The sequence below is a fragment of the Panthera uncia genome, assembly GCF_023721935.1.
Source record: "Panthera uncia isolate 11264 chromosome D3 unlocalized genomic scaffold, Puncia_PCG_1.0 HiC_scaffold_8, whole genome shotgun sequence".
Taxonomy (NCBI): Eukaryota; Metazoa; Chordata; class Mammalia; order Carnivora; family Felidae; genus Panthera; species Panthera uncia.
In genome coordinates, this window is record NW_026057586.1 from 71,223,003 (window position 1) to 71,248,101 (window position 25,099).

General features: G+C 37.9%; 1 protein-coding gene across 1 annotated transcript in view; it reads right to left on the bottom strand.

The window, feature by feature from the left end:
* The window catches only part of LOC125913993 (solute carrier family 5 member 4), a 44,611-nt gene extending 19,761 nt beyond the window's left edge, over positions 1–24,850 (bottom strand). The window contains exons 1-9 of the mRNA XM_049619084.1: positions 24,716–24,850; positions 23,859–23,930; positions 22,095–22,199; positions 20,073–20,132; positions 17,733–17,837; positions 13,870–13,975; positions 6,011–6,091; positions 3,480–3,700; positions 289–424 (exon numbers count right to left, since the gene is read on the bottom strand). Of these exons, the coding sequence (XP_049475041.1) occupies positions 289–424; positions 3,480–3,700; positions 6,011–6,091; positions 13,870–13,975; positions 17,733–17,837; positions 20,073–20,132; positions 22,095–22,199; positions 23,859–23,930; positions 24,716–24,850 (1,021 nt within the window). The remainder of the gene's footprint in view (positions 1–288; positions 425–3,479; positions 3,701–6,010; positions 6,092–13,869; positions 13,976–17,732; positions 17,838–20,072; positions 20,133–22,094; positions 22,200–23,858; positions 23,931–24,715) is intronic.
* Between the last annotated feature and the right edge of the window lie 249 nt (positions 24,851–25,099).

Below are 25,099 nucleotides of genomic sequence, written 5' to 3' on the forward strand. Positions count from 1 at the left end.
GCATTTGACCAAAATTTGAGAAAGTCTTCAATCCTTACGTGTAATTTTCCATAAAGGGGGTATTTAATAATTTCTTTGGCCATTCCTTATTAGTTGGATATATATGTGTCAAATATGCCAAATTTTCCTGCTTCTGACATTCTGCAAAATCTGTTCTCTTCACCTGGATTTGTGTTTTAACTTCCATACATAATGGGTTTTCTAGCTTATCAAGGTTTTAATACATATTAAAACCAGTATTTAGAATTCAAGCATACAAGAAAGAGGATTTATGAATCAATGGCTTGCCTGTGTATAGGATGCGGCTGATCATTCCTGGCATTACCATGAGGAACATGGGCAGCAGCTTCAGGTACCCACACATGATGCAGGCAGCTTTCACATGAGACATGTTCTTGCCTGATAGGCAGCGCTGCACAATAACCTGCCAGAAGAACATGACATAGTCATGAAGCAACTAGAGGATGATCCAAAGAAGGGGAGTGCCTCTTTTCAAGGATTAATGTTACAATAAGATATGGGATCATGAATAGTGGAAAATAATCAGCTTCAGAGTAAAATCAGAACTCTAATCCCTGCTCCTCTTACATGAGTATTTGACTTTGTGAGACTCAGCTTTCTCATCTTTAAGAGGGTTATCTCTGGTAGGATATTCTGAATATTTGGTATAATGTTTGTAAGACTCTTGGTACATAGAAGTCAATACCCATCACTACTATCAAAATGTTTGCAGCTCCTAGGCTGCATTGCAACAATGACCATGTACTTGTCCAGGTACAAAGCTGTCACTACTGATCTTTGCCACAAGTTGTGTGTTTAAGTTGTGCATTTAATGTTGTAGGCACCAAATAAGCCACATACTCATCAGTATCTCTCTACTGTTAGGGATCAACTGTCCATTTGGAAAATCAAGCCCATTCCCATAGAAACAACAGAGTCAGGCAGCCATCAGAAGAGAACCTTGAGACATTCATCTCTAGATATGAATCAGTTATGAATAAAATATTGTGGTCCTGGGAAATTCAATGCATATAATCTCATAATTTCCACTTAAATTGTGTAATCTCTTGACTAAGAATTTTCTAGAAAAACAGGATTTATACCCATAATGCCATTGCTTCTTAACATTTTTCTTCTCAAGGAATGTCAGGAAATGGCGATGACTTTTTCTGCTTACTTTTCTTTGGAGAGACAAATCTATTAGGGATAGCAACAATGTCACTCAGTGCTGGGGGAGCAGGTGCTATCCTTAGACAGAAAGCTTGAAGCAGAAAGTTGGAGGGACAATACAAATTATATGTAAAACAGGGGATTCCTGTCAGAAAATAAGCAGGGTCCGGGTATCAGATCTAAGGGTTAATATGAGGCCACCTAAATATAGGAGATAAGTCATGTGGTCAGTGGCAAAATATAAACAATAAAGATTTTTGCACAAATCAGTGAAAGAGTACATTCTTTGGGAGACATGTTGATAAAATCAGTTTATTATATAGAGAAAAAGAAAAATTATCTCACACTGATACAAGTGACCATTGATCCAAGATAGTCCATTTTGGACCATTGATCCCAAAATGTGAAATTTTAAGTTTGACTTGACAGAGACTATTTGGGGTGAAGAAAACTTCAAAACAGAAAACAAAACAAACTTACATGCTATAAAAAGGAACATACAGAAAACCAAGAATAAGATCTTGGGGGTCATAAATACAAAGGCAGAAAAACTGAAGGATAATATTGAGGTAATCTCCTAGAAAATAGAGCAAAAAAACCAAGATATGGTAGATGTGGAGGAAAGATAAGAACACTAGAAAACCAGTTGAGGAAGACCAACACCCAAAGTGGAAGTTCTCCAAAGGAAAACAAAATGCAAGAAATCAAAGAATTCCGCCAATTCATTAAAGACATCCATTACTATATTAAACTTGTTCACAGTAGCCCATCGCAGTGAACAAAAAAAGACCTACACACAATAGCACATTGTATGAAATTTCAGAACACTGAGGACAAAGGCAAGATAAACTTCCAGAGAGAAAAGACACGTTACATCCAAAGGATCAAGAATAACTTCAGGCTTTTCAACAGCTATGGTGGAAGTCAAAAGATGGTAATTTATGGCTGGAAAATTATTTAAAGCCTAGAAATGTGTACATGGCCAGAGGATCAATTTGGGAAAAGTTGGAGTGAAGACATCTTCAAACATGAAGACAAATTCACAATAGATGTATCTCCTGTGTTTCTCAGGAACTTACTGGAGAATTCAATTGCCCTGAAAGAAGTAAACCAAGAAAGAAGATGATGTGGGATACTTGAAATAAGATATATAATCCAAGGATGAGCCAAAGAGAACCCCAAATATGGTAGTAAAGGGGGTCCTGGATTAGGATGGGCACTAGGCACAGAGAACAACCCAGCAGTTTGTGAGAGGCCAAAGGTTTTAAGAGAAAATGAGATAAAGAGTTGGTAGGATATTTGATGTGTTTGCAAGTACACATCAAGGAGATTTAGGAAATCTGCAGAGAGCTTGGTGTTTAATGAGTAATAATTACCAAGAAAATTTAAAACACAAAAAAATAAGACTTATTTATTCTAGAGAAAAGAAAAAGCTAAAGAAAAATCAATCAGAGAATATCATGTGGCTTAGCTGTGGATTATATTTATGTAGTCACAAAAATGGTAGCACTGAATGCTGATCTCACCAAAATTGTGAATTAGTTTTACTGGAAGATGGAGGATTGAAGATAAAAAATTGAAAGAGCTAGGGGCGCCTGGGTGGCTCAGTTAAGCATCTGACTTCGGCTCAGATCATGACCTCACAGTTTGTGAATTTGAGCCCCGCGTTGGGCTCTGTGCTGACAGCTCATAGCCTGCAGCCTGCTTTGGATTTTGTGTCTCCCTCTCTCTCTGCCCTTTCCCTGCTCACACTCTGTCTGTGTCTCTCTCTCAAAAATAAATAATAAAAACATTAAAAAAAAAGAAAAAAAAAAGAAAAGAAAGAGCTAAACCTTCATCTTTCATTATTGGAAGCCAGTGTAAAAATCCTAAAACTGGAAAACCAAAAGGGATCAATAGAAACATTTATTTAAATCACCTGGGGAACAAATTTACAAGCAAATTCTGATTCAGTGGGTCTGGGTAGCATCTGAGAACAGTTATTTCTAATGAGCTTCAAGGTGACATTCACTCCAATGGTACACAGGCCATGCATTGAGTACAAGGATTTAGAGAAGAAACATACATACCAAAATACCTAACTGAAGGAGTCAATAATGTTTGCTTTTGAGAGTCAAGAAATGAGTAGAGAGCAGGACACCAGACAACTATTTATCATAACAAGACTTGTAGAAGTGTTTGACTCTTTAAATGATGTGTGTTTGTGCATGTGTATGTGTATATATGTGTACAAAATAGAAACTAGATGCTTTTCTATGAGGAGAAAAAGAACAACATAAACATATTTGCACACCACACACATACTTCACCTGATCTGTGCACCAGTACCACACAGCAACAATGGTCATTCCAAATATCATTCCTGGCCATGGAATATCTCCAGTGACAGCATCTCGGAAGATGTGAAAGGAGTCAGCCTGAGGAGTGTAGCACTTGGGATTGATTGTCAGGTTGTCCCCCTCAACTATGGATGGGATGGCATTCATGTACTTCTCTGTAAAACTCTCATAGCCTCCCACTTTAGCAAATGCTGCAAAGGTATTGGATAAAATGAAATGTTATACACAAATCTAAGACATCTGTTGTTCATAATTATTCCTTTGTGGTGGAAGTGTCCAATCATCTCCAATCAGCCTAGTCAAATCCTTAGTGTTCTCAGAGGACTCATGTCTTTCTAATACCACTGGCATTGGTAATGCTATCATGCTTTCACAATGTACAGGAAGCAAATCACCCTTTAACTTTTCTTCTTATTGAAAATTTTCCTCTTCTCTTGAAAATTTTTAGTGTCTATACTTATGGTAAAAATAAAAATTGTTATCCAACAGACTGATATTGATATCTCACAACCATCTAGAAAAGAGATAAAACATGAAGATGAGGTAACAGAGTGAGCCTAACAATTAGCCATCAGAAAGCCCCTACTCCTCTGAATGGACCAGAAGTAATGGTCTCTGTTCCTGATACAAAGTCTGGCTGTTTTGACTTTATGCACAGTCTGTTTTTTGGTGCAATACTGACTGTATTCTTTCTATGTTACAACAAAAAATGGGAAGATAAGGAGCAGAAATTAGAGGCAGCAGTTTATGTATGGTGAGGTGAAATGGTGAGGCTCAGCCTCCGGGGGGTGGGGGGCGGGGCTGGAAAGGCAAGACAGGTGTAGAAAAGGACGATAATGAGAATGTATGGGTGGCTCAGTCAGTTAAGTGTCTGACTCTTGATTTCGGCTAAGGTCATGATCTCATGGTTTGTGGGATCGAGCTCCACATCAGGCTCTGCATTGGCAGTGTGGAGCCTGCTTGGGATTCTCTCTCTGCACTTTCTCTTTCAAAATTAATTAATTAATTAATTAACTAAAAAAAAGAACCATAATGGATGGAAACCTTAGAAAGAAGGATGAGCCCAGGCTTCTCAGCCCACTTAGTATAGTTTCAAATAGTGCAAAATTCATCTGAGTATCATATATCTGTAGAGTTGAGGTTGACATTATTTTACTTTTTCATTACTTATTTCATTTAGCATCAAAAATGTTTGCATGTGCCAAACATTGTGACGGGATTATATGCAAAATGAATGTACAAGGCAGGATCTCAATACAAAGGAGGATACAGACAATACAAGGAAATTGTTCTGTTAAGGGGAATATTGTTTGTGACAACAATATATGAAGAATGCTAGAAGATGAGAGATTCCATCCTAAGGATGGGAGAAGGCTTAGAGAGGTTGATGCCAGAGGTCCATCACCAAAGCCAGACACCAAAGAACCATAAATAAGAATATCAAAGAAGTCCTGGTTAACTAAATAGAAAGTTTGTAAAGAATTGGTCCTAGCAATGGCCTCTGGAGCAGCACTTTCAGTAATGATAGAACTTTCGGTAATGATAGAATTCTATATATTCTATATCTGTGCTGTCAAATATGAAAATTACTAGCTATATATAGAGCACTTGAAATATGGCTAGGCAAATCAGAAACTGAATTTTACATTTTGATTAATTTATTTTTTATTGTTTTTGAATTTAAATAGTCATATGTGACCAATCGCATTCATTTTGTGTCAAAATCATCAACTCTTTTTGTGCATTTGTTGTCTTTGCAGTTCTGTCAGTTTTTGCTTCATATTATCTTCAAGCCCTGTGATTAGGGTTCATGAATATTCACAACTGTATTCAGTGCAGCTTGAGTGGATGGAATATGGTGGCTACAGGACAGAGGAGAGATGAAAAGACACTTATTTTAATCTTATATCCTTTTTACTGTATGCATGGATTTCCTGTCCAAAGTTAAATAAGTAGCATAATAAAAGAAAACAAAAATAGGCAAGCTATAAGTTAAATTCATCAGTAGTGCTTGCTGCATGACTTAAGAGAAATATACAAACTGTGTTTGTATATTCTAACAATAGAGGGATAACATACTTTAATAATTTCCATCTGAAACAGTCACAGTGAAGTTAATAGTCAGTTGTCTTAAACTGTTCTTACTATTTAATACTTATTTTTATGAAGATTCTACATAATGGTTTATGTGCATTGAATCCAGTGCACCAATAGTTGTGTAAAATTATCAACCCAGTGACACTGATTTTGTCTATTTCAAACACAAACATATTAAGATTAAAACTGAGGAATAATTTTTTAAAGAAAGTAAAGTTCTTCCCCCCTCATTTTCTCATGCTGAGATAGTACAGCAAGAAGTTAGGCAGATGCTTCAATGATGTATTATATGTATGTCGAAAAGTGTGACCAGGGAACAGGGAGGCAGTAGTAAAGAGCGACTGAACAGACACAAATCTCATGATTTCCAGCCCCAGGGAACTGCTCCCACTGTCATCACTTACCATACCCCATGAGAATAAAGGAACCGATCAGCATGATGATGGTCTGGAGGGTGTCTGTGTAAATAACTGAGGCCAAGCCCCCTGTGTAGAGAAAGAAAAGAATCAGGATATTTTTTCCCTGTACTCTCATCTCTTTGCCTTCACTTTTAGGTTTTCCTCAAACCAAACTCTAGAAACTCAGCAAAGAATATATGAAAAGTTCTTGACTGGGCTGCAAGCTCCTCTTGGCATCATTATCTCCTTAGTATTTATGTGTCACATTAACCCTCTTGTCTCCCTTATCTTGCCTTGACTCAAAGTTTCTATGAATTATACTGGAATTTCACTCTTATGTGAGTTTTTGAATACCAAATAGCAGAAAAGGCAAAACTTTTGGAACCAGAGTATATTATGCTAAGTGAAATAAGTTAGTCAAAAACAAATACCATATGATTTTGCTCATAATTAAAAAGCAAAACAGATGAACATAGTGGAGGGAAGGAAAAATGAAATAATATATAAACAGAGAGGGAGGCAAACCGTAAGAGACTCTTAAATATAGAGAACAAACTGAGGTTGCTGGAGGTGAGTTGAGTGGGGGGATGGGCTAAACTGGCGATTGGCATTAAGGAGGGCACTTGCTGGGATGAGCACTGGGTGTTATATGTTATAAGTGATGAATCACTAAATTCTATTCCTAAAACCATTATTACAATATATACTAACTAACTTGAATTGAAAAAAAAATTTAAAAGAAAGAAAAGGCAATACTTCATTATCATGAAAGTTTTCCCCTTAACTACCTCTCAATTCACTCCATTTAGCACAGTATACTAGTTCTCAAAAAATAGGGCAAAGCAATTTTTGCTCTAGTATTGGAACATATCATTGTTTCATAAGTTGAATGCCAGATATAGCTGTTGACTTGTGTTTTGCTCAAGTGTTATGCAAACAGCAACTTCTTTTTCAACTCTAGACTTGCTAGACTCTCAGCCAACAAGCTATTTCCTTCTAAGAGTATCATGGGAAAACAAGGCTGATCGTAGATAGAAGACTTATGTCTTCATCTTTCATTTATTTTGAAACATATGCTATATGTATGAAAATTGCTCTAGAACTATCTTGATTGTTCCAGCTGTTTTTTTTCTTTATTTTGTCCAACTAAACTTGTATAGTTTCATTTTCATAAGTTAGTAAGTGTTGGATGCTAGGCCCATGAGAGCCTGCTTGGACCATTGCCACATACTTTATCCCAACAACCAACTCACTGCTCCAGTTCTTCTCTCCTGATTCTGCCTTTCAGAGCCCAGGCATCCTGTACTTATTTGGGCGCTGCCTTGGATTTGTCAATCCCATGTCTGAGCTGCTATTTCATTTTGACTTTCCATGTGTATGCTATGCTGGATTCCAAATGGCAATCTGGGCCCTAAACAAAAAGCTGAGATAAATCACCATTTCCCCACTGTACCTACCACATCATTACCTTCAGTCAAGGTGCTTACACCTAATAGTGAGGATTTTTTTTTTTGAAATGGAAATGTTCTGGATATGCAGAGTCAAATGCTTCCTTCTCAGTTTAGTAATTAACTTTTAAAAATTTTAATTCCAATATAGTTAACTTATGGTGTTATATTAGTTTCAGTTGTACAATATAGGATTCAATAATTCCATACATCACCCATTGCTCATCACAATGAGTGCACTCCTTAAGCCCCACCACCTATTTCACCCATTCCCAACACACCTCCCTTCTGATAACTATCACTTTGTTCTCTATAGTTAAGAGGCTATTTCTTAGTTTGTCTCTCTCTCTCTTTTCTTTTCCTTTGCTCATTTGTTTTGTTTCTTAAATTCCACATATGAGTGAAATAATATGGTATTTGTCTTTTCTGACTAATTTATTTCACTTAGCATTATACTCCTTAGCTCCATCCGTGTTGCTGCAAATGGCAAGGTTTCATTCTTTTTTTATGGCTGAATAATATTCCATGGTGTGTGTGTGTGTGTGTGTGTGTGTGTGTATCAACATAATCTTTATCCATTTATCTATCAAAGGACACTTGGGCTGCTACCATAATTTGGCTATTGTAAATAACGCTGCTATAAACATATGGGTGCATGTATCCCTCCAAATTAGTTTTTGTTTTTTGTTTTTTGTCTTTTTTTGAGTAAATACCCAGTGTGATTACTGGATCATAGGGTAGTTCTATTTTTAATTTTTTGAGTAAACCCCATACTGCTTTCCAGTGGTTGCACCAGTTTGCATTACCACAAACAGTGCACAAGGGTTCCTTTTTCTTCACATCCTTGCCAAAACTTGCTTCTTGTGTTGTTGATTTTAGCCATTCTGACAGGTGTGAGGTGAATCTCATTGTAATTTTGATTTGAATTTTCCTGATAGTGAGTGATGGTGAACATCTTTTCATGTGTCTGTTGGCCATCTGTACGTCTTCTTTGGAGAAATGTCTGTTCATGTCTTCTGCCCATTTTTTAACTGGATTATTTTTTATTTTTTAATTTTTTTTGGTGTTGAGTTGGATAAATTCTTTATATATGTTGGATACTAACCCTTTATAGAATATATCATTTACAGATATTTTTTTCCCAGTTGGTAGGTTCCCTTTTAGTTTTATTGGTTGTCTCCTTTGCTGTGCAGAAGGTTTTTATTTTGATGAAGTCCCAATAGTTTATTTTTGTTTTTATTTCCACTGCCTCAGGAGACATCTAGAAAGCAGTTGCTATGGCCAATGTCAGAGAAATTACTGCCCGTGCTCTCTTTAAGTATTTTTATTGTTTCCAGTCTCACATTTAAGTCTTTCATCCATTTTGATTTGTGTGTGTGTGTGTGTGTGTGTGTGTGTGTGGTGTAAGTAAGTGGTCCAGTTTCATTCTTCTGTATGTTCACCATCCAGTTTTCCCAACACCATTGGCTGAAGAGACTGTCTTTTTCTCATTGGATCTTCTTTCCTGCTTTGTGAAAGATTAAATGATCATATAATTGTGGGTTTATTTCTGGGTTTTCTATTCTGTTCTATTGATCTATGTATTATTGGTGTGCCAGTACCATACTGTCTTGATGACTACAGCCTTGTGATGTAACTTGAAATCCAGAATTGTGATTTTTCCAGCTTTGATTTTTCTTTTTCAAAATTCTTTTGGCTATTTGAGGTCTTTTCAGGTTCCATACAAATTTTAGGATTGTTTGTTCCTGCTCTGTGAAAAATGCTTTTAGTATTTTGATAGAGATTATATTAAATATGTAGATTGCTTTGGGTAGTATAGACATTTTAACAATATTCATCCTTCTGATCCATGAATATGGAATGTCTTTCCATTTCTTTGTGTTGTCTTTCTTTCCTTTCATCAGTGTTTTATAGTTTGCAGAATACAGGTCTTTCACCTCTTTGGCTAGGCTTATTCCTACATATCATATTATTTTTGGTGCAATTGTAAATGGGATTCATTTCTTTTTTCTTTTTTAATTTTTAACATTTACTTATTTTTGAGAGACAGAACATGAATGGGGGAGGGGCAGAGAGAGAGAGACACACACACAGAATCCAAAGCAGGCTCCAGGCTTTGAGCTGTCAGCACAGAGACCGACGGTGGGCTCGTACCCAAGAATCGCAAGATCATGACCTGAGCCATAGTCGGATGCTTAACAGATTGAGCCACCCAGTGCCCGTGGGACTCATTTCTTAATTTCTCTTTCTACTGCTTCATTTTTGGTGTATAGAAATACAGATTTTCATACATTTATTTTGTATCCTGTGATTTTACTGAATTCATTTATAAGTTCTAGAAGATTTTTGGTGGAGTCTTTAGGGTTTTTTATGTGCAGTATCATGTCATTCTGTAAATAGTAAAAGTTTTACTTCTTCTTTATTGATTTGGATGCCTTTTATATCTTTTCAATGTCTGAAAGCTGTGGTTAGGACTTCCAGTACTATGTTGAATAAAAGTGGTGAGAGTGGACATCCTTGTCTTGTTCCTGACCTTGGGGGGAAAGCTCTCAGTTTTTCCCCATTGAGTGTGATGTTCGCTGTGGGTTTTTCACATATGGCATTTATTATGTTATAATATGTTCCCTCTAAACCTATTTTGTTGACGGTTTTTCACCAAGAATGGATGTCGTACTTTGTAAAATGCTTTTTCTGCATCCATCTACTAAAATGATCACATGGTTTTTATCCTTTCTTTTATTGATGTGATGTTGATTGATTTGCGAATATTGAACCATATTTGCAACCCAGGAATAAATCCCACTTAATCATTGTGAATGATTTTTAAAATATATTTTGTTGGATTCAGTTTACTTGTATTTTGTTGAGGATTTTTGCATTTATGGTTGTTAGAGATATTGGCCTAAAGTTCTGTTTATTTATTATTTATTTATTTATTTATTATTTTTTTTGGTAATGTCTTTATCTGGTTTTGATGTCAGGATGATACTGGTCTGATAGGATAAACTTGGAAATTTTTCTTCTTCTTTTATTTTTTTGAAATAGTTTGGGAAGAGACTATCCAATGGAAAAAAGACAGTCTCTTTAACAAATGGTGCTGGGAGAACTGGACAGCAACATGCAGAAGATTGAAACTAGACCACTTTCTCACACCATTCACAAAAATAAACTCAAAATGGATAAAGGACCTGAATGTGAGACAGGAAACCATCAAAACCCTAGAGGAGAAAGCAGGAAAAGACCTCTCTGACCTCAGCCATAGCAATTTCTTACTTGACACATCCCCAAAGGCAAGGGAATTAAAAGCAAAAATGAACGACTGGGACCTTATGAAGATAAAAAGCTTCTGCACAGCAAAGGAAACAACCAACAAAACTAAAAGGCAACCAACGGAATGGGAAAAGATATTTGCAAATGACATATCGGACAAAGGGCTAGTATCCAAAATCTATAAAGAGCTCACCAAACTCCACACCCGAAAAACAAATAACCCAGTGAAGAAATGGGCAGAAAACATGAATAGACACTTCTCTAAAGAAGACATCCAGATGGCCAACAGGCACATGAAAAGATGCTCAACGTCGCTCCTCATCAGGGAAATACAAATCAAAACCACATTCAGATATCACCTCATGCCAGTCAGAGTGGCCAAATGAACAAATTAGGAGACTATAGATGCTGGAGAGGATGTGGAGAAATGGGAACCCTCTTGCACTGTTGGTGGGAATGCAAATTGGTGCAGCCTCTCTGGAAAACAGTGTGGAGGTTCCTCAGAAAAGTAAAAATAGACCTACCCTATGACCCAGCAATAGCACTGCTAGGAATTTACCCAAGGGATAGAGGAATACTGATGTATAGGGGCACTTGTACCCCAATGTTTATAGCAGCACTCTCAACAATAGCCAAATTATGGAAAGAGCCTAAATGTCCATCAACTGATGAATGGATAAAGAAATTGTGGTTTATATACACAATGGAGTACTACGTGGCAATGACAAAGAATGAAATATGGCCCTTTGTAGCAACATGGATGGAACTGGAGAGTGTGATGCTAAGTGAAATAAGCCATACAGAGAAAGACAGATACCATATGGTTTCACTCTTATGTGGATCCTGAGAAACTCAACAGAAACCCATGGGGGAGGGGAAGAAAAAAAAAAGAGGTTAGAGTGGGAGAGAGCCAAAGCATAAGAGACTGTTAAAAACTGAGAACAAACTGAGGGTTGATGGGGGGTGGGAGGGAGGGGAGGGTGGGTGATGGGTATTGAGGAGGGCACCTTTTGGGGTGAGCACTGGGTGTTGTATGGAAACCAATTTGACAATAAACTTCATATATTGAAAAAAAAAGAAATAGTTTGGGAAGAATAGTTATTAACTGTTTTTTAAATGTTTGGTAGATTTTGCCTGTGAAGCCATCTGGTCCTGGACTTTTGTTTGTTGGGAGTTTTTTGATTACTGATTCAATTTTATAACTGGTAATTGGTCTGGTCACATTTTCTATTTCTTTCAGCTTCAGTTTTTGTTGTTTATATGTTTCTAGGAATTTATCCATTTCTTCTAAGTTGTCTAATAAGTAGGCATACAGTTTTTCATAATGTCCTCTTACAATTGTTTGTATTTCTGTGTTGTTGGTTGTTATTTTTCCTCTTTTGTTTTGTTTTTGTTTATTTGAATTCTCTCTCTCTCTCTCTGATGAGTCTGGCTAGAGGTTGATCTATTTTGTTAATCTTTTCAGAGAACCAGATCCTCGTTTCTTTGAGGTGTTCTATTTTTTTAAATCATTTATTTCTCCTGTAATCTTTATTATCTCCTTCCTTCTGCTGGTTTTGGGTTTTGTTTGTTGTTCTTTTTCTAGGTCATTTAAGTGTAAGGTTAGGTTGTTTGAGATTTTTCTTGCTTTGACGTACGCTTATATTTCTATTTACTTCCTTCTTGGGGCTGCTTTTCCTGCATCCCAAAGGTTTTGGACTGTCATTAATTTCCACTTGTTTACATGTATTTTTTTTTTTAAATTAATGCTTTATTTATATTTGAGAGACAGAGAGACAGAGAGCAAGTGGGGAAGGGGCAGAGAGAGAGGGAGACACAGAATCTGAAGCAGGCTCCAGGCTCTGAGCTGTCAACGCAGAGCCCAACCAGTGGCTTGAACCCACGAATTGTGAGATCATAACCTGAGCTGAAGTTGGATGCTTAACTGACTGAGCCACCCAGCCCCTCCTGTATCTTTTTTTCTTTCTTTCTTTCTTTCTTTCTTTCTTTCTTTCTTTCCTCTTCTTGATTTCCTAGTTGACCCATTCATTGTTTAGTAGGATGTTGTTTAACCCCCATGTATTTGTGGTCTTTCCAAATATTTTTCTTGTGGTTGACTTCTGGTTTCATAGTGTTGTGGTCAGAAAAGATGCATGGTATTATTTCAATCTTTTTGTATTTGTTGAGGCCTGATTTATGACCTAGCATGTGATCTATTCTGGAGAATTTTCCATGTACACTTGAAAAGAATGTGTATTCTGCTGTTTTAGTTGTTTTAGTTCTGAATATCTGTTAAATTCATTTGGTCCAGTGAATCATTCAAAGTCACAGTTTCCTTATGTTCTTCTGTTTAGATGATCTGTCCATCAATGTAAGTGGGGTGTTAAAGTCTCCTACAATTATTGTATTACAATGGGTTAATTTAGTTCCTTTATGTTTGTTTTTAACTGTTTTTTTTAAAGTTTTTTTTTAACGTTTATTTATTTTTGAGACAGAGAGAGACAGAGCATGAACAGGGGAGGGGCAGAGAGAGAGGGAGACACAGAATCAGAAGCAGGCTCCAGGCTCTGAGCCATCAGCCCAGAGCCCGATGCTGGGCTCGAACTCATGGACCGCGAGATCATGACCTGAGCTGAAGTTGGACGCTTAACCGACTGAGCCACCCAGGCGCCCCTGTTTTTAACTGTTTTATATGTTTGGGCACTTCTATGTTGGGTGCACAAATATTTACAGTTATTATATCTTCTTGTTGGATTGTGTCCTTTATTATTATATAGTGTCCTTTTTTGCTTCTTTTTACAGTCTTTGTTTTAAGGTCTATTTTACCCAATATAAGTATTGCTACTCTGGCTTTCTTTTGATATCCATTTTCATGATAAATATTTCTTTAGTTCCTCACTTTCAATATGCATGTGTCTTTATGTCTGAAATGAGTTTTTGCAGGCAGCATGTAGATGAGTCTTGTTTTTTAAGCTGATTCTGTCACTCTATAATACTGAGGATTCTGTTTGCTTTGCTCTAGTTGTGCTTCTGGGCCTGTGCCTGACTCTCATAGTGGGAATAAAGGGATAGCCATAACCTTGGTGGTAACACTGAGGTTGCTAATTGCAGGTTGGTGTGAGATCAGCAGACGACAGCATGACTGAGCTAAACTGGCAGCAAACTCACCAGTGATCGTGTAAATAGCAGTTATAGCCAAGAGGATGAAGATTGCCAGGTAAAGGTCCAATCCCAAGGCCAGCTTGATGAATATGGCTCCAGAAAATATGTCTGACTAAAAAGGGAATAGTTAGGATGGGAAAGAAACATGCACCACATCATTTAGCCCTTTAGTGATGATTTCCCACTAATATTTGCTGTATCTATACATGACATCTCTGCAATACAATTATGAACTCCTTGGAAGCCAGATCTAATCCTCAGGGGATTAATTATTGGACTGATCATAGATAGGAACAATGGGTGAGTGAACAGAAAGTAAGAAATGTCTATGCTATAGCTTGTATAGACTACTCTTTCATGATTGTCAGCAGAGAAACAATGATTAAAAGTAGAGTAGTATGAGACAGTAAAGCAATGGTTTCTGTTAAGGAGGAAGATACTTGAGCACACTTAGGATAGTAGAAAATAACAGGAAAATATGATAGAGGGGGTAATTATGAAGCAAATGCCAGAAACATTGAGAAGAGATGGGATCAAGAATAGGCATAGGGTCAAGTGTTAGCCTTTTACAAAAAGGAAGACTCTTCATCTTCAGACTGGTGTAAAGAAGGAAAGAATGAGGCAAATGTAGACTTTTTAAGTGGGGGATGAGTGGTTCATGCTTAAATTTTCTAGATAAAAAGGGAGATGAGATGTTTTGATAAGAGGCAGAGGACTAGTAGCTAAAAAAGTTTGTGGATCATTTAGGACAGTTATTGAGAGCACCAGAGAAAAATCATAAAGAAATACAATAAAAGGATTATTGGTTGAGGTTTAGAGGCCAGGAAGGGGTCTTACAGAGAGACCTTAAGATGTAAGATCATGTGCACCCTGCACTACCTGGATCCCTGTGTCCCAAAGTGTGCTTTCCAGCCTCCTGGATCTTCAACACAAACTTGTGCTAGCCCCACTTGGATCTGCCCCTTCAACTCTGATCCTCCCAGATTCCATATCAAAACCTCCAAACCAAACCAAAACCCTAGAAACATCACATAAGCATGTTAGAAACACAGGAGTAAAATCCCTGGGTGCATGCACAGAGTAAGTGGGAAGCTGGATTAAACCAGGTTTGGAGTTTTTCTAGGGGAGTTCAATGAAAGGAAAGACATGCAAAGAAATTGAGGCTATGTGCCAAAGAGTGATTATAAGGATGGAATTGAAGAAAAAGGAAAGCATGAGTGAGGTGAGAGAAAGGATATCAGGATTCAGAATTAGAAGAATTAGAGGTAGGTTTCTTTGTAGAACATGAATTTGGAAGTGGTGTCACAGTATATGGTTAAATTTTCCCCCTAATATTTGAAATAAAACCTAATGTTTTATCATCCCAGTAGCTATTTGTATGGGTGAAAAGCCTATTCTTGAACCTAACGCTGAGTTACAAACCCAAAGTACTTTCTGCAACTTTATCACTGGGTTTACAAGGAGTTCAACCACTATGTAAATTGAGGCAAGATTTAACTTTTTATAAATTGGATATTTGCAAAGAAATTATTTACCATTTTAGAATAGATATCACCTACTGAGATGTCACTCATTGCATTTCAATTGCCATAAAACACACCTGCATTTGTCTGCATTTATAGCTGTCATGTTCATACAGATTTACATAGTGGGGAGTTATTCAACCACAGCATTAGGGCTTGTATATTCATGCTGAATCATTTATATATGAAAACACATATTATCATATTATGAGTTTCTTGACTTTCTTCTCTCTTATATAGTACAATGAAAGCATTAAATTAATATTTACAAAATGATATATAAACATATTACCAATGATTTTTTTATGGTGGCAAGATAAATAACATAAAACTTGCCATTTTTGCATGTCCAATTCAATGGAATTAATTACATTTACAATGATCATAAAATATTTCTCATGGAAGGAAGGCATTTAATGCTACAGGATTTTCTTTTGCTGTTAAAAGATATTATTAAGACAATTGTCATATCTGAATAAAGTCTGTAGGTTATGTGTGTTTGTATCAAGATTAAGTTCCTGATCTTAAAATTTGCAGTGTGGTTTTCTAAAAGAATATCAGTGTGTGTAAGGCATTCAGACTGAAATATTTAGGGATCAAGATGCACGAGGTCTGCTATGATTCTCAGTATAGGTAGGTATTAGTGGAGGTTGAGAACCAGTGAATAAGATGATCTCTTTCAAACCTGATGCAGGGGAGACTGAAAGTTACCCTGTTTTAACTCCTCATAATGAGCTGTTTAATGAATAACTAGGACAGACTCTGCTATCAAAGTGTAATAATACACAAAAGGTCATGTCTAAGATTAATCACTATTAATATCACTTGAAACATAGCCTCGTAGGTAAGAATGGACTGCTGCCACTGTGTCTTTCCAGCTAAGTTACACACATGTTCTTTGCCTTTCCTGTTCCTCCATCCAGCTCCCCAAGAATCCATCCCTTCCCTGCCACTAGGAACCTTCCACTTCAGGAGATTGCATTCCTCAGGGCCCATTTTGCTCCAGCACCTTGTTCACATTCTTTAGGATGTGAAAGCTGTACATGTCAGAGCCAGAGGAAAAACGGGAGATCACTGAATCCCACCCACTTGTGGAATATATAGGCTTCTCTGCTTTGCTTGGCCTCTCCTAAGTTTCTTATCCTGAGGACTTGTTTGAGCACCCCCCGCCCCACCATGCCTCCATTTCCACCCAGCAGGGACCACTCCATTTCCTGGGTGTCCCTAGAATGTCTCCTATGCTTGTCCACACAGTCTGTTCCAGTTCACATCTTAATATATTTTCATATACCGTCATAAAGTGCTAATGATTTCATGTGTATAATTCTTATATTCTTTTTTTTAAAGTAGGTTTCACACCCAGTGCAGAGCCCAATATGGTCTGAACTTACAACCCTGAGATCAATACATGAGCTGAGATAAAAAGTCAGACACTTAACTGATTGAGCCATCCAGGTGTCCCTATAATTCTTATATTCTTAACCATATAGTGAACTCCTAGTGCATAAGAATCTTTATTACCTCTAGTACAGATACTCAATAATATACAGTGAGTGCTGGAAAATGCTCACGTTGTATTAAGAAGCTCATGCGATCTAATCAGAGCAACTGGTTTATTTACAAGAATGACTCAACAGAAAAACAAAAATGCACTTCAGCTTCTTCTTTCATGAACTGCCTAGACTATAAACTTGGAGAAAATTATTTCGTTAGTCACCAATACATGAGGATCAAATGTTACTCTTTGTTTTCTACATGTATTGCTGACTCTTCACATTTCTTTCTTTTCTCCTCAATGATTATCTCCAAGGAATTTAACTTTCCAACAACTTTAGAAATCTTCTGACATTTATTTGTGACATCTGTGCTATAGGGACAGTCTTAGATAAAATAGAGTAAATTTAAGAAGTCATTATAATAATACAAAGCACTTTCCTTCTGGTTCATGTGCCAGGTAATCAATGAAATGAAAATATAAATATAAATCTTTCCAACAAAGAAAATAAAGAGGTTATTGTATATAGAAAGGCAGGGGACTAGAGAATCCTCCTCCTTTCTACTACTTAATAACTGTGTTACTTGAATGAAACATTTTGTTCCTCCTGTACATTGTTTTTTCATATCCTTAATGAAAAGGTGGTTTATACTCTGGAGTCTCTCATGACTTGTAACTGAATTTAGGGTTTCTAAAACTCCTTAGTAGAAAGGCCCTAGCTAGTTTAAGATACCATATGGCTAGACCTATCAGGGCAATCGATAGTCTATACACTCATTTATCTGATTCTAGTATTCTAACCTCACCAAGGTAATTGCAAGAAGCAAGAATGCCAGGTGCACTGAACTCACTGAGATTCTCAGAGCCACACAGATGAAGAGGGAGAGGACAGAGAGGTAGATCTGGAGTCGCTTCCCACCAAACCTCTTCCTCAGATATTCTGGCATAGTCATCACCTGCAGAGACAGACATCGACAGGGATTCACCTTCAGAGCCCAGCGCATTCAGATTATTCAACACTTACTAAGTACTTATGTGCATCTACACTTCTGTAACTGTACCTGGTACCTTAGGAATACAGAGGTGAGTAAAACACAGTCCCTTGGGAGAGCAGAAAGCCTGGAATAAACACAGGCATTGGAATCAGACAATCTTAGGATCCATTCCCAGATCTGACATTTACTACAAGTGAGAACTTTGGAAATTGACAATTTCTCCAAACCTCCTTTTTCTCATCTGTAAAGTAGGGATTTAATATGAAGGTATATGTAAAATACCTACAACAACACCAAATGCATGGTAGATGTTCAACAAATAATTTTTATTATTTTCATCAATAATTTTGCAAGCCAGTAAAAACAATATTACTTAAAAATAATGAACCACAATTAATGGTTACATAATAAATTGATAATAAAACAAATTGGAAATATATATTTGGCATATATGTATATATTAAATTTAAGTTTTAGTTAGTTAACATATGGTGCAATATTGGTTTCAGGAGTAGAATTCAGTGATTCATCACTTATGTACAACACCCAATGCTCATCACAGTTACCCTCTTTACTACCCATTACCCATCTAGCCTATCTCCCATCCACCTCTATTTGGGTATATATATATATATATGTGTGTGTGTGTGTGTGTGTGTGTATATGTATATATATATATGTGTGTGTATATATATATATATATATATTTAATTTACATCCAAGTTAGCATATAGTGCAACAATGATTTCTGGAGTAGATTCCTTAATGTCCCTTACCCATTTAGCCCATCCCCCCTCCCACAATCCTTCCAGTAAACCCTCTGTTTGCTTTCCACATTTAAGAGTCTCTTATGTTTTGTCCCCCTCACTGATTTTATATTATTTTTGCTTCCCTTCCCTTGTGTTCACCTGTTCTGTGTCTTAAAGTCCTCATATGAGTGAAGCTGTATGATATTTATCTTTCTCTGACTGACTAATTTTGCTTAGCATAATACCCTCTAGTTCCATCTGCGTAGTTGCAAATGGCAAGATTTTATCCTTTTTGATTGCCAAGTAATACTTCACTATATATATACCACATCTTCTTTATCCATTCATCCATCGATGGACTTTTGGGCTCTTTCCTTACTTTGGCTATTGTTGATAGTGCTGCTATAAACATTGGGGTGCATGTGCCCCTTCAAAACAGCATACCTGTATCCCTTGGATAAATACCTAGTAGTGCAATTGCTGGGTTGTAGGGTAGTTCTATTTTTAATTTTTTGAGGAATCTCCACACTGTTTTCCAGAGTGGCTGCACAGGTTTGCACTTATTTGGGTATATATGTGATTATGTTTATTGAAAAGAAGAGAGTTAAATTAAATCTCTAATTAGAAAAAAGTCTGAGGTTATTACTGAAATATGAGATCAACTATGTGATGTGTATTATAAAAGGTGCAGCTTGCTAGTTTTTTATAGCAGATTAAGCTTATGATTTAATTTCCTCCAATATAAAAGAACATTAAATAAATATTTATATAATATCAAAAACAAAAAGGATAACTCTTGGTGGCTCAGAAACCTCAAACATGGTAAACCACTTCCAAAAACACATGCATGAGTTCTGTGGCATTGATCCTTTTACCAAGGAGAGCATCATTCTACAGAAATTGTTCAAACCTGGTACTAGAAGGGACCCAGGATGAGCAAAAGGAGAATATATGGTGACCTGCAAAGGTATGAGCCAGAAGGCTTGCCCCTGAACACCCTAATCCCAAGAATTATTCCAGGATATAGCACTCCATGGTCTGAGTACCAGCAGTAGAAGAATAAATGTGGGAGGTCTGCTTGGAAAGGCAGAACAGTGGTTGGTGATACCTGGGTTGAAGGGGAGCTCATAGAGCTATGGTATATCCCACTCCTAATTAAAAAAAGAAACTATAAATCTCAGAATGGCAAAAATTAGAATGAAGAAAAATAACATGTGTTGGTGAGGATGTGGGAAAATGGGAACCCTCACAATAGTCATAGGAAAGAGGACAGCTGACTGCAGCCACTTTCAAGAGCAATCTGGTAGCATTTAGTGGATTTATGTAAATGTAAGCCCAGAAATCCTGGGACAAGTGATATTACCCAGGTTTCATGATTGGGCAGAAAGAATGAGTGAATAAATGAATGCCTGACAGATGAGAACTGAGAACACCTGCAGGTACTCACCCCTGCCTTGATGTATATGGGGACAAAGAACCATCCTAGAACCAGCAACAGCAGCAAAGCCTACAAAATCCCAGAAAACAGTGTGAAGTTTGAGGGGCTTGGCTTGTGGGACTTATCACTTCATGACCTCTGAATCAGAAAACAAAGTAAGTTTGCATGGATCCTGTCCCACTCAACCAATTATGAGCCCAAGACAGCTACAGATTCTTTCCCTCTGTTTCTGTAATTTAGATACAGAAGATAAGAGATATGAGCCCAGCTGGACCCAGGAAGTTCATATTATTTTTGCCAAAAGGAATAATTCTTTTTAAAAATAGTTTTTATTTTATTTTTAATTTATTATTATTTATTTTGAGAGAGAGAGAGAGAGCGCATGGGTGGGGGAGAGAGGCAGAGGGAGAGAGAGATAAAGAGAGAGAGAGAGAGAGAGAGAGAGAGAGACTCCTAAGCAGGCTCCATGCTTAACTCAGAGCCCTATGTGAAGCTTGATCCCATGGCCCTAGGATCATGAACTGAGCTGAAACCAAGAGTCAGATGCTCAACTGACTGAGCCACTCAGGTGCCCCCAACAGGAATAATTCTTGAAAGGGAGAAGTTATATATAGAGTGACAAAGCAATAAGAAAGCAGTTTGATGAAAGAAGAATATTCCTACTGTCTCCCAAGTCATGCCACATATAATAATGGTAATAGTATAATCTTGCATTAATGTTAATATATACAAAGTCTTCACATATATCACTTGTGTTGTCCTCATAACAACCAGATGAGGCAGATAAGGTAAGTAGTTATTCCTGTTTTATGGAGGGGGAACCTGAGCCTCACAGAGATTAAGGAAGCCCAAGGTCACAGGCTAAAAAAGCTAGACCCTTGGCAACCTGATAATCACACCCACTGGGGCCATAGGGCATCTTGTCCAGTTTATGGCACTATGAAAACAAAACATGGGCCATAGGGCATGTCTGGAGACAGGGTCCATTCTGGAGTCCCTGATACTACTAAAGCAAAGCTAAGGGGAAAATCTTCAACAAGGGATGGGTACAGGTATTTTTGGATGACTCAAGGTCATTTCCTGAGTCTATCCAGGCATGGTCTGTTTATACTTTCACTGTGATCTGACTTGTTTCCACGTAAACATCTTCCTCTGACCGAAATGCATAATGTGTATTTGCAAACACCAGAAGGGATACAAGAACAGAAAAAGCTCAGGCACCTCAAGAAATATTAATGCATGTACCCAGACAAGGGCTAGATGATGAGGTGATATGAGAGGAATTGATCCCTGCCCTTAAAGGACTTAGTGTCTAATTAAGGGGACACAGCTTCTACTGGTGAAATGGCAGTAGAACAATTAAGAACTCAAACACAAAGTCTTTTAGATTCTATCTACTATCTTTAAATCATTTACTCCTTACTCAGCTCTCATGTCCTTAGCCAAGTCCCACTTGGTCAATTTCTATTCATCTATCTGAATGGATGAGTGCCATCTCCCTTAACATGTGCCAAGTCTCATCCTTCATCTAGGATAGATTCCCTCCTGTGTGAGCTCTCCCAACACTCAATGTGTGCTTCTCTCCTTGTACTTCCTACACCATAGTGAATGTGTATCTGTCTTTCCCACTGGGATATAAGCTTCTCAAAAGAAGGGATCATTGCTTTTACATGTTTTTATTCTGTGCATCTAATTCAGAGCCGGACACGTAGTGTAATAGCTCAGGAAGGAAAGAAACAAGTGAGAACTAAAAATGATCAAGGAGGTCAAGTGAAAGTGGGGATTCAATCATATAGAAATGATATTCCTGGTGGGAATACTACTTGAGCAAAATCTCAGAAGTAGAGAATGAGACTGGATTGTCCCAGGCAGGCAGAATGGAGCCACATTCAGAGAAGACTCAGTTTCAAACTAGGGGTTGGTTAGAAGGAAAACTAGAAATCAAAGAAAGATATACCCTATACAGACTCCCAGAAGAACATACCTGGACAGAGTTTGGATTTAAAGGAAAAAGCTTATTATGTCACTTACATTCCATTCAAATGTTGCAGTGGCGATTCCTGAAGCTGCTCCCGTCCCAGCCAGCCCCACAAAGTGGCCACTGCCGATATTACTGGCGAAGAGAGAGGCGCCCATCTGCAATCCAAGGGAACAGACTAGGATCAGAGTTAAAAGACCCAAATCAGATTTCTTTAAAGCAGGTAAATGTTGAGATTTTCCATCATACCTCTTTAAGGCAGGAATCCTGTGGGCTAAATCCAGCCAGTTACCAGTTTTTGTGTGGTTGGTAAGCTAAAAAAATTTTTTTTTACATTTTTGAATGGTTAAAAATATATAAGGAAGACTAATATTTTGTGATGTGTGAAATTATATGAAATTCAAGTTTCAGTGTTCATGAATAGTTTCATTGGAACATAGTTATGCTTGTTGGTTTTACATATTCACTATGGCTGCTTCTGTGCTACAACAGCAGAGTTGTGTGGTTGCAATGGACTGTATGGCTCATAAACTAAAATACTTACAGTCTGGCACTTTACAGAGAAGCTTGCTGACCCCTGCCTTAGGGGAATTTTAATTTATCTACCTGGGTGCTTTGGGTTGAGCCTGTCCTTAGCTAGGAACTGCCAGAGCTCCTGTTGGCCCCTTCAGTCATCCTCAAGGACTGCAAAGTTGGGTAGGAAGAAGTTCCTATGAATAATTCTGGCCTTAAGGACTCTTTTCTCACCCACCTCCTTTTATATCACATTGTCAACTGTTCTTAAGTCTCAAAGATCAAGAGAAATTTCTCGAGTAGGCAGGGATGAGCTCTAGTCCTCACAAAGCACAATTGGGGTGTAGGGTTACTGCAATGCCCACTCTTCCATTCGCATCTTTTCAGCCCTCTGTAAAGTCATCTTTTCTATTCAGACATTTGGAGCTAGGGGTTGGAATTGAACTCATTTTTGGCTATAGGATTGGTTGAGTCTTCAATGTTTCACAGAAAAAATCCTTAGAAGGCAATGCTTGATTGGACATTCCAATTAAAATCCACTTCAAGCTTGGAGGTGGTCTGCTTCAACCACTCTTGCCAGGTCATTTCCCAGTCTCTGCTTCCATTCATACTATTTAGTCAGCAGATTCATGAAGGAAGAATGTACTAAGCATCCACTGTATACCCAACTGACTGCTGACACAGTATGGATTCAGAGAAGAAGATGCACTCTTTGGTGCAATGGGACTCTTGCCAAGGAGGCCAGACATAAAAACCCAGAAAGGAAGAGATCAACTGGGCAAGAGTCAAAGAGATACCACCATACACAACATCATAGAGAACACACACGTCCACTATCATAACTGCATGGATTATAAGGACTAGACAGGCTGGAATGCAGGGTGAGACTTCTCAGATGAAGCAGGGCTTGAGTTGGGTGTTGAAGGAGGAGAGCAGAGAGGGGGATGTTCATCCAAACAAGAGGGGTGGCACTAGTTCGGGTTTGGGAGCAAAGAAGGAATGTGCTGGGGATGGTAAGGAGCTTAAGGCAGAAGATTCTTAATGAGGACCGGGGAAAAAGAATATGACACAGAGATTAACTGAGGCTTCTCAAATGCCACACTATACTTGCTCTCATAATAGGTGATGTACTATCATTTACTGGAATGGCAGAATAGAACTCTGGGGTCAGGGATTTAGGAAGAGACACCAGCAAGTAGGCAACCAATGCACTTCAGAAACTATCAGCATTCCCAGTGTCTTCTTTATTTACTCTTAAACACACACATAGGAAATTTATCTCTGGGAAACCCTGGCGCACTCACCGGCCACCAGGTCATATCTCGACCAGCCAAGAAGAAGCCTCCAACAGTGCCCCGGTTGGTCTTCAGCATTGCCTAAGCAGAAAGGAAGACATGTGAGAGTCAAACACCGCAAATTCACCCAGGATGTTACAGATGCTCTGGTCAGAATGTTCATAGTAGTCACTTTTTCAACACTCTTAAAGAGAAACATTTTCTTAGAAACTGTGATATAGCATCAATTTTAAAAGGACTTGAAAATCATAGTTTCATCGAAATGGAGGGACTTTAAGAAATCATATTCCTCAACATCTGTCCTAATTGCTCTGTTTATTTACATTTATAAAAACAATGCAAGGTATCAGTAAATCTGTGCTTGGAAGTAATTTTGCAGCCTTACACTCATTACTAAATAGAAAGAATGAGTGTAATGAATTAGGCATCCAACTGACTCATTTAGAAAGTGAGCAAAATTCTACTCCTGAAATCAATGTTACACTAGATGTTAACTAACTAGAGTTTAAATAAAAATTTGAAAAAAGAAAGTGAGCAAAAAACAAAGGAAAATAAAAGATGTGAGATAATGCAAATAACATCCTTATTCATTATGCCAGGCACTGGACACGCCAAACAGAATATGTCTGAAGTTCTCACTGCTGGCTCTGTACAAATGATGGTGTTGGTAGGAGAACAAATTAACTGAGTAAATATTATTTACGTCACACATGAGACAATGGTTCTGAGAAAAGGATAATGAAATCTGACAGCTGTTAGTGTTTTCTCAACATTGTCACATTGTTATACCACACCCTTCCCTCCCTCAGACATTTTAACCCCAAACTTGGTGCCCACCCAGAACACCCCATTGGACTCCTACATACCCACAGCCCGACAGCCATCACCACCATGAAATAGATGACAATGACAGAGATGTCAGCAGCATTTTGGATGCGCTCTGACATCTCAGGAGGACCCAGGGTCCCAGTCATGGTGCTGGGGCTTAACGTGCTGGCCATGGCCATGGTACTTTCCCATCCCAGGGATGGCCCTTTCTTTATATAAGCTCTGGGTTAATAATCAGCCTTGAGCAGGTGGGGCACGCTATCAGAACAAACTCCTGGGCATGGGAGACCTTTAAACCTCTTCTTTGAAACTCTGAGACCCTGGTCTTCCAGCAGTCAATATTGACCTAAGTCTTATGGAAAGTGGGAATAAGCAGTGAAAGATAAGAAATGGGATAAGAATTGCAGGTCAAGAGTGGGGAG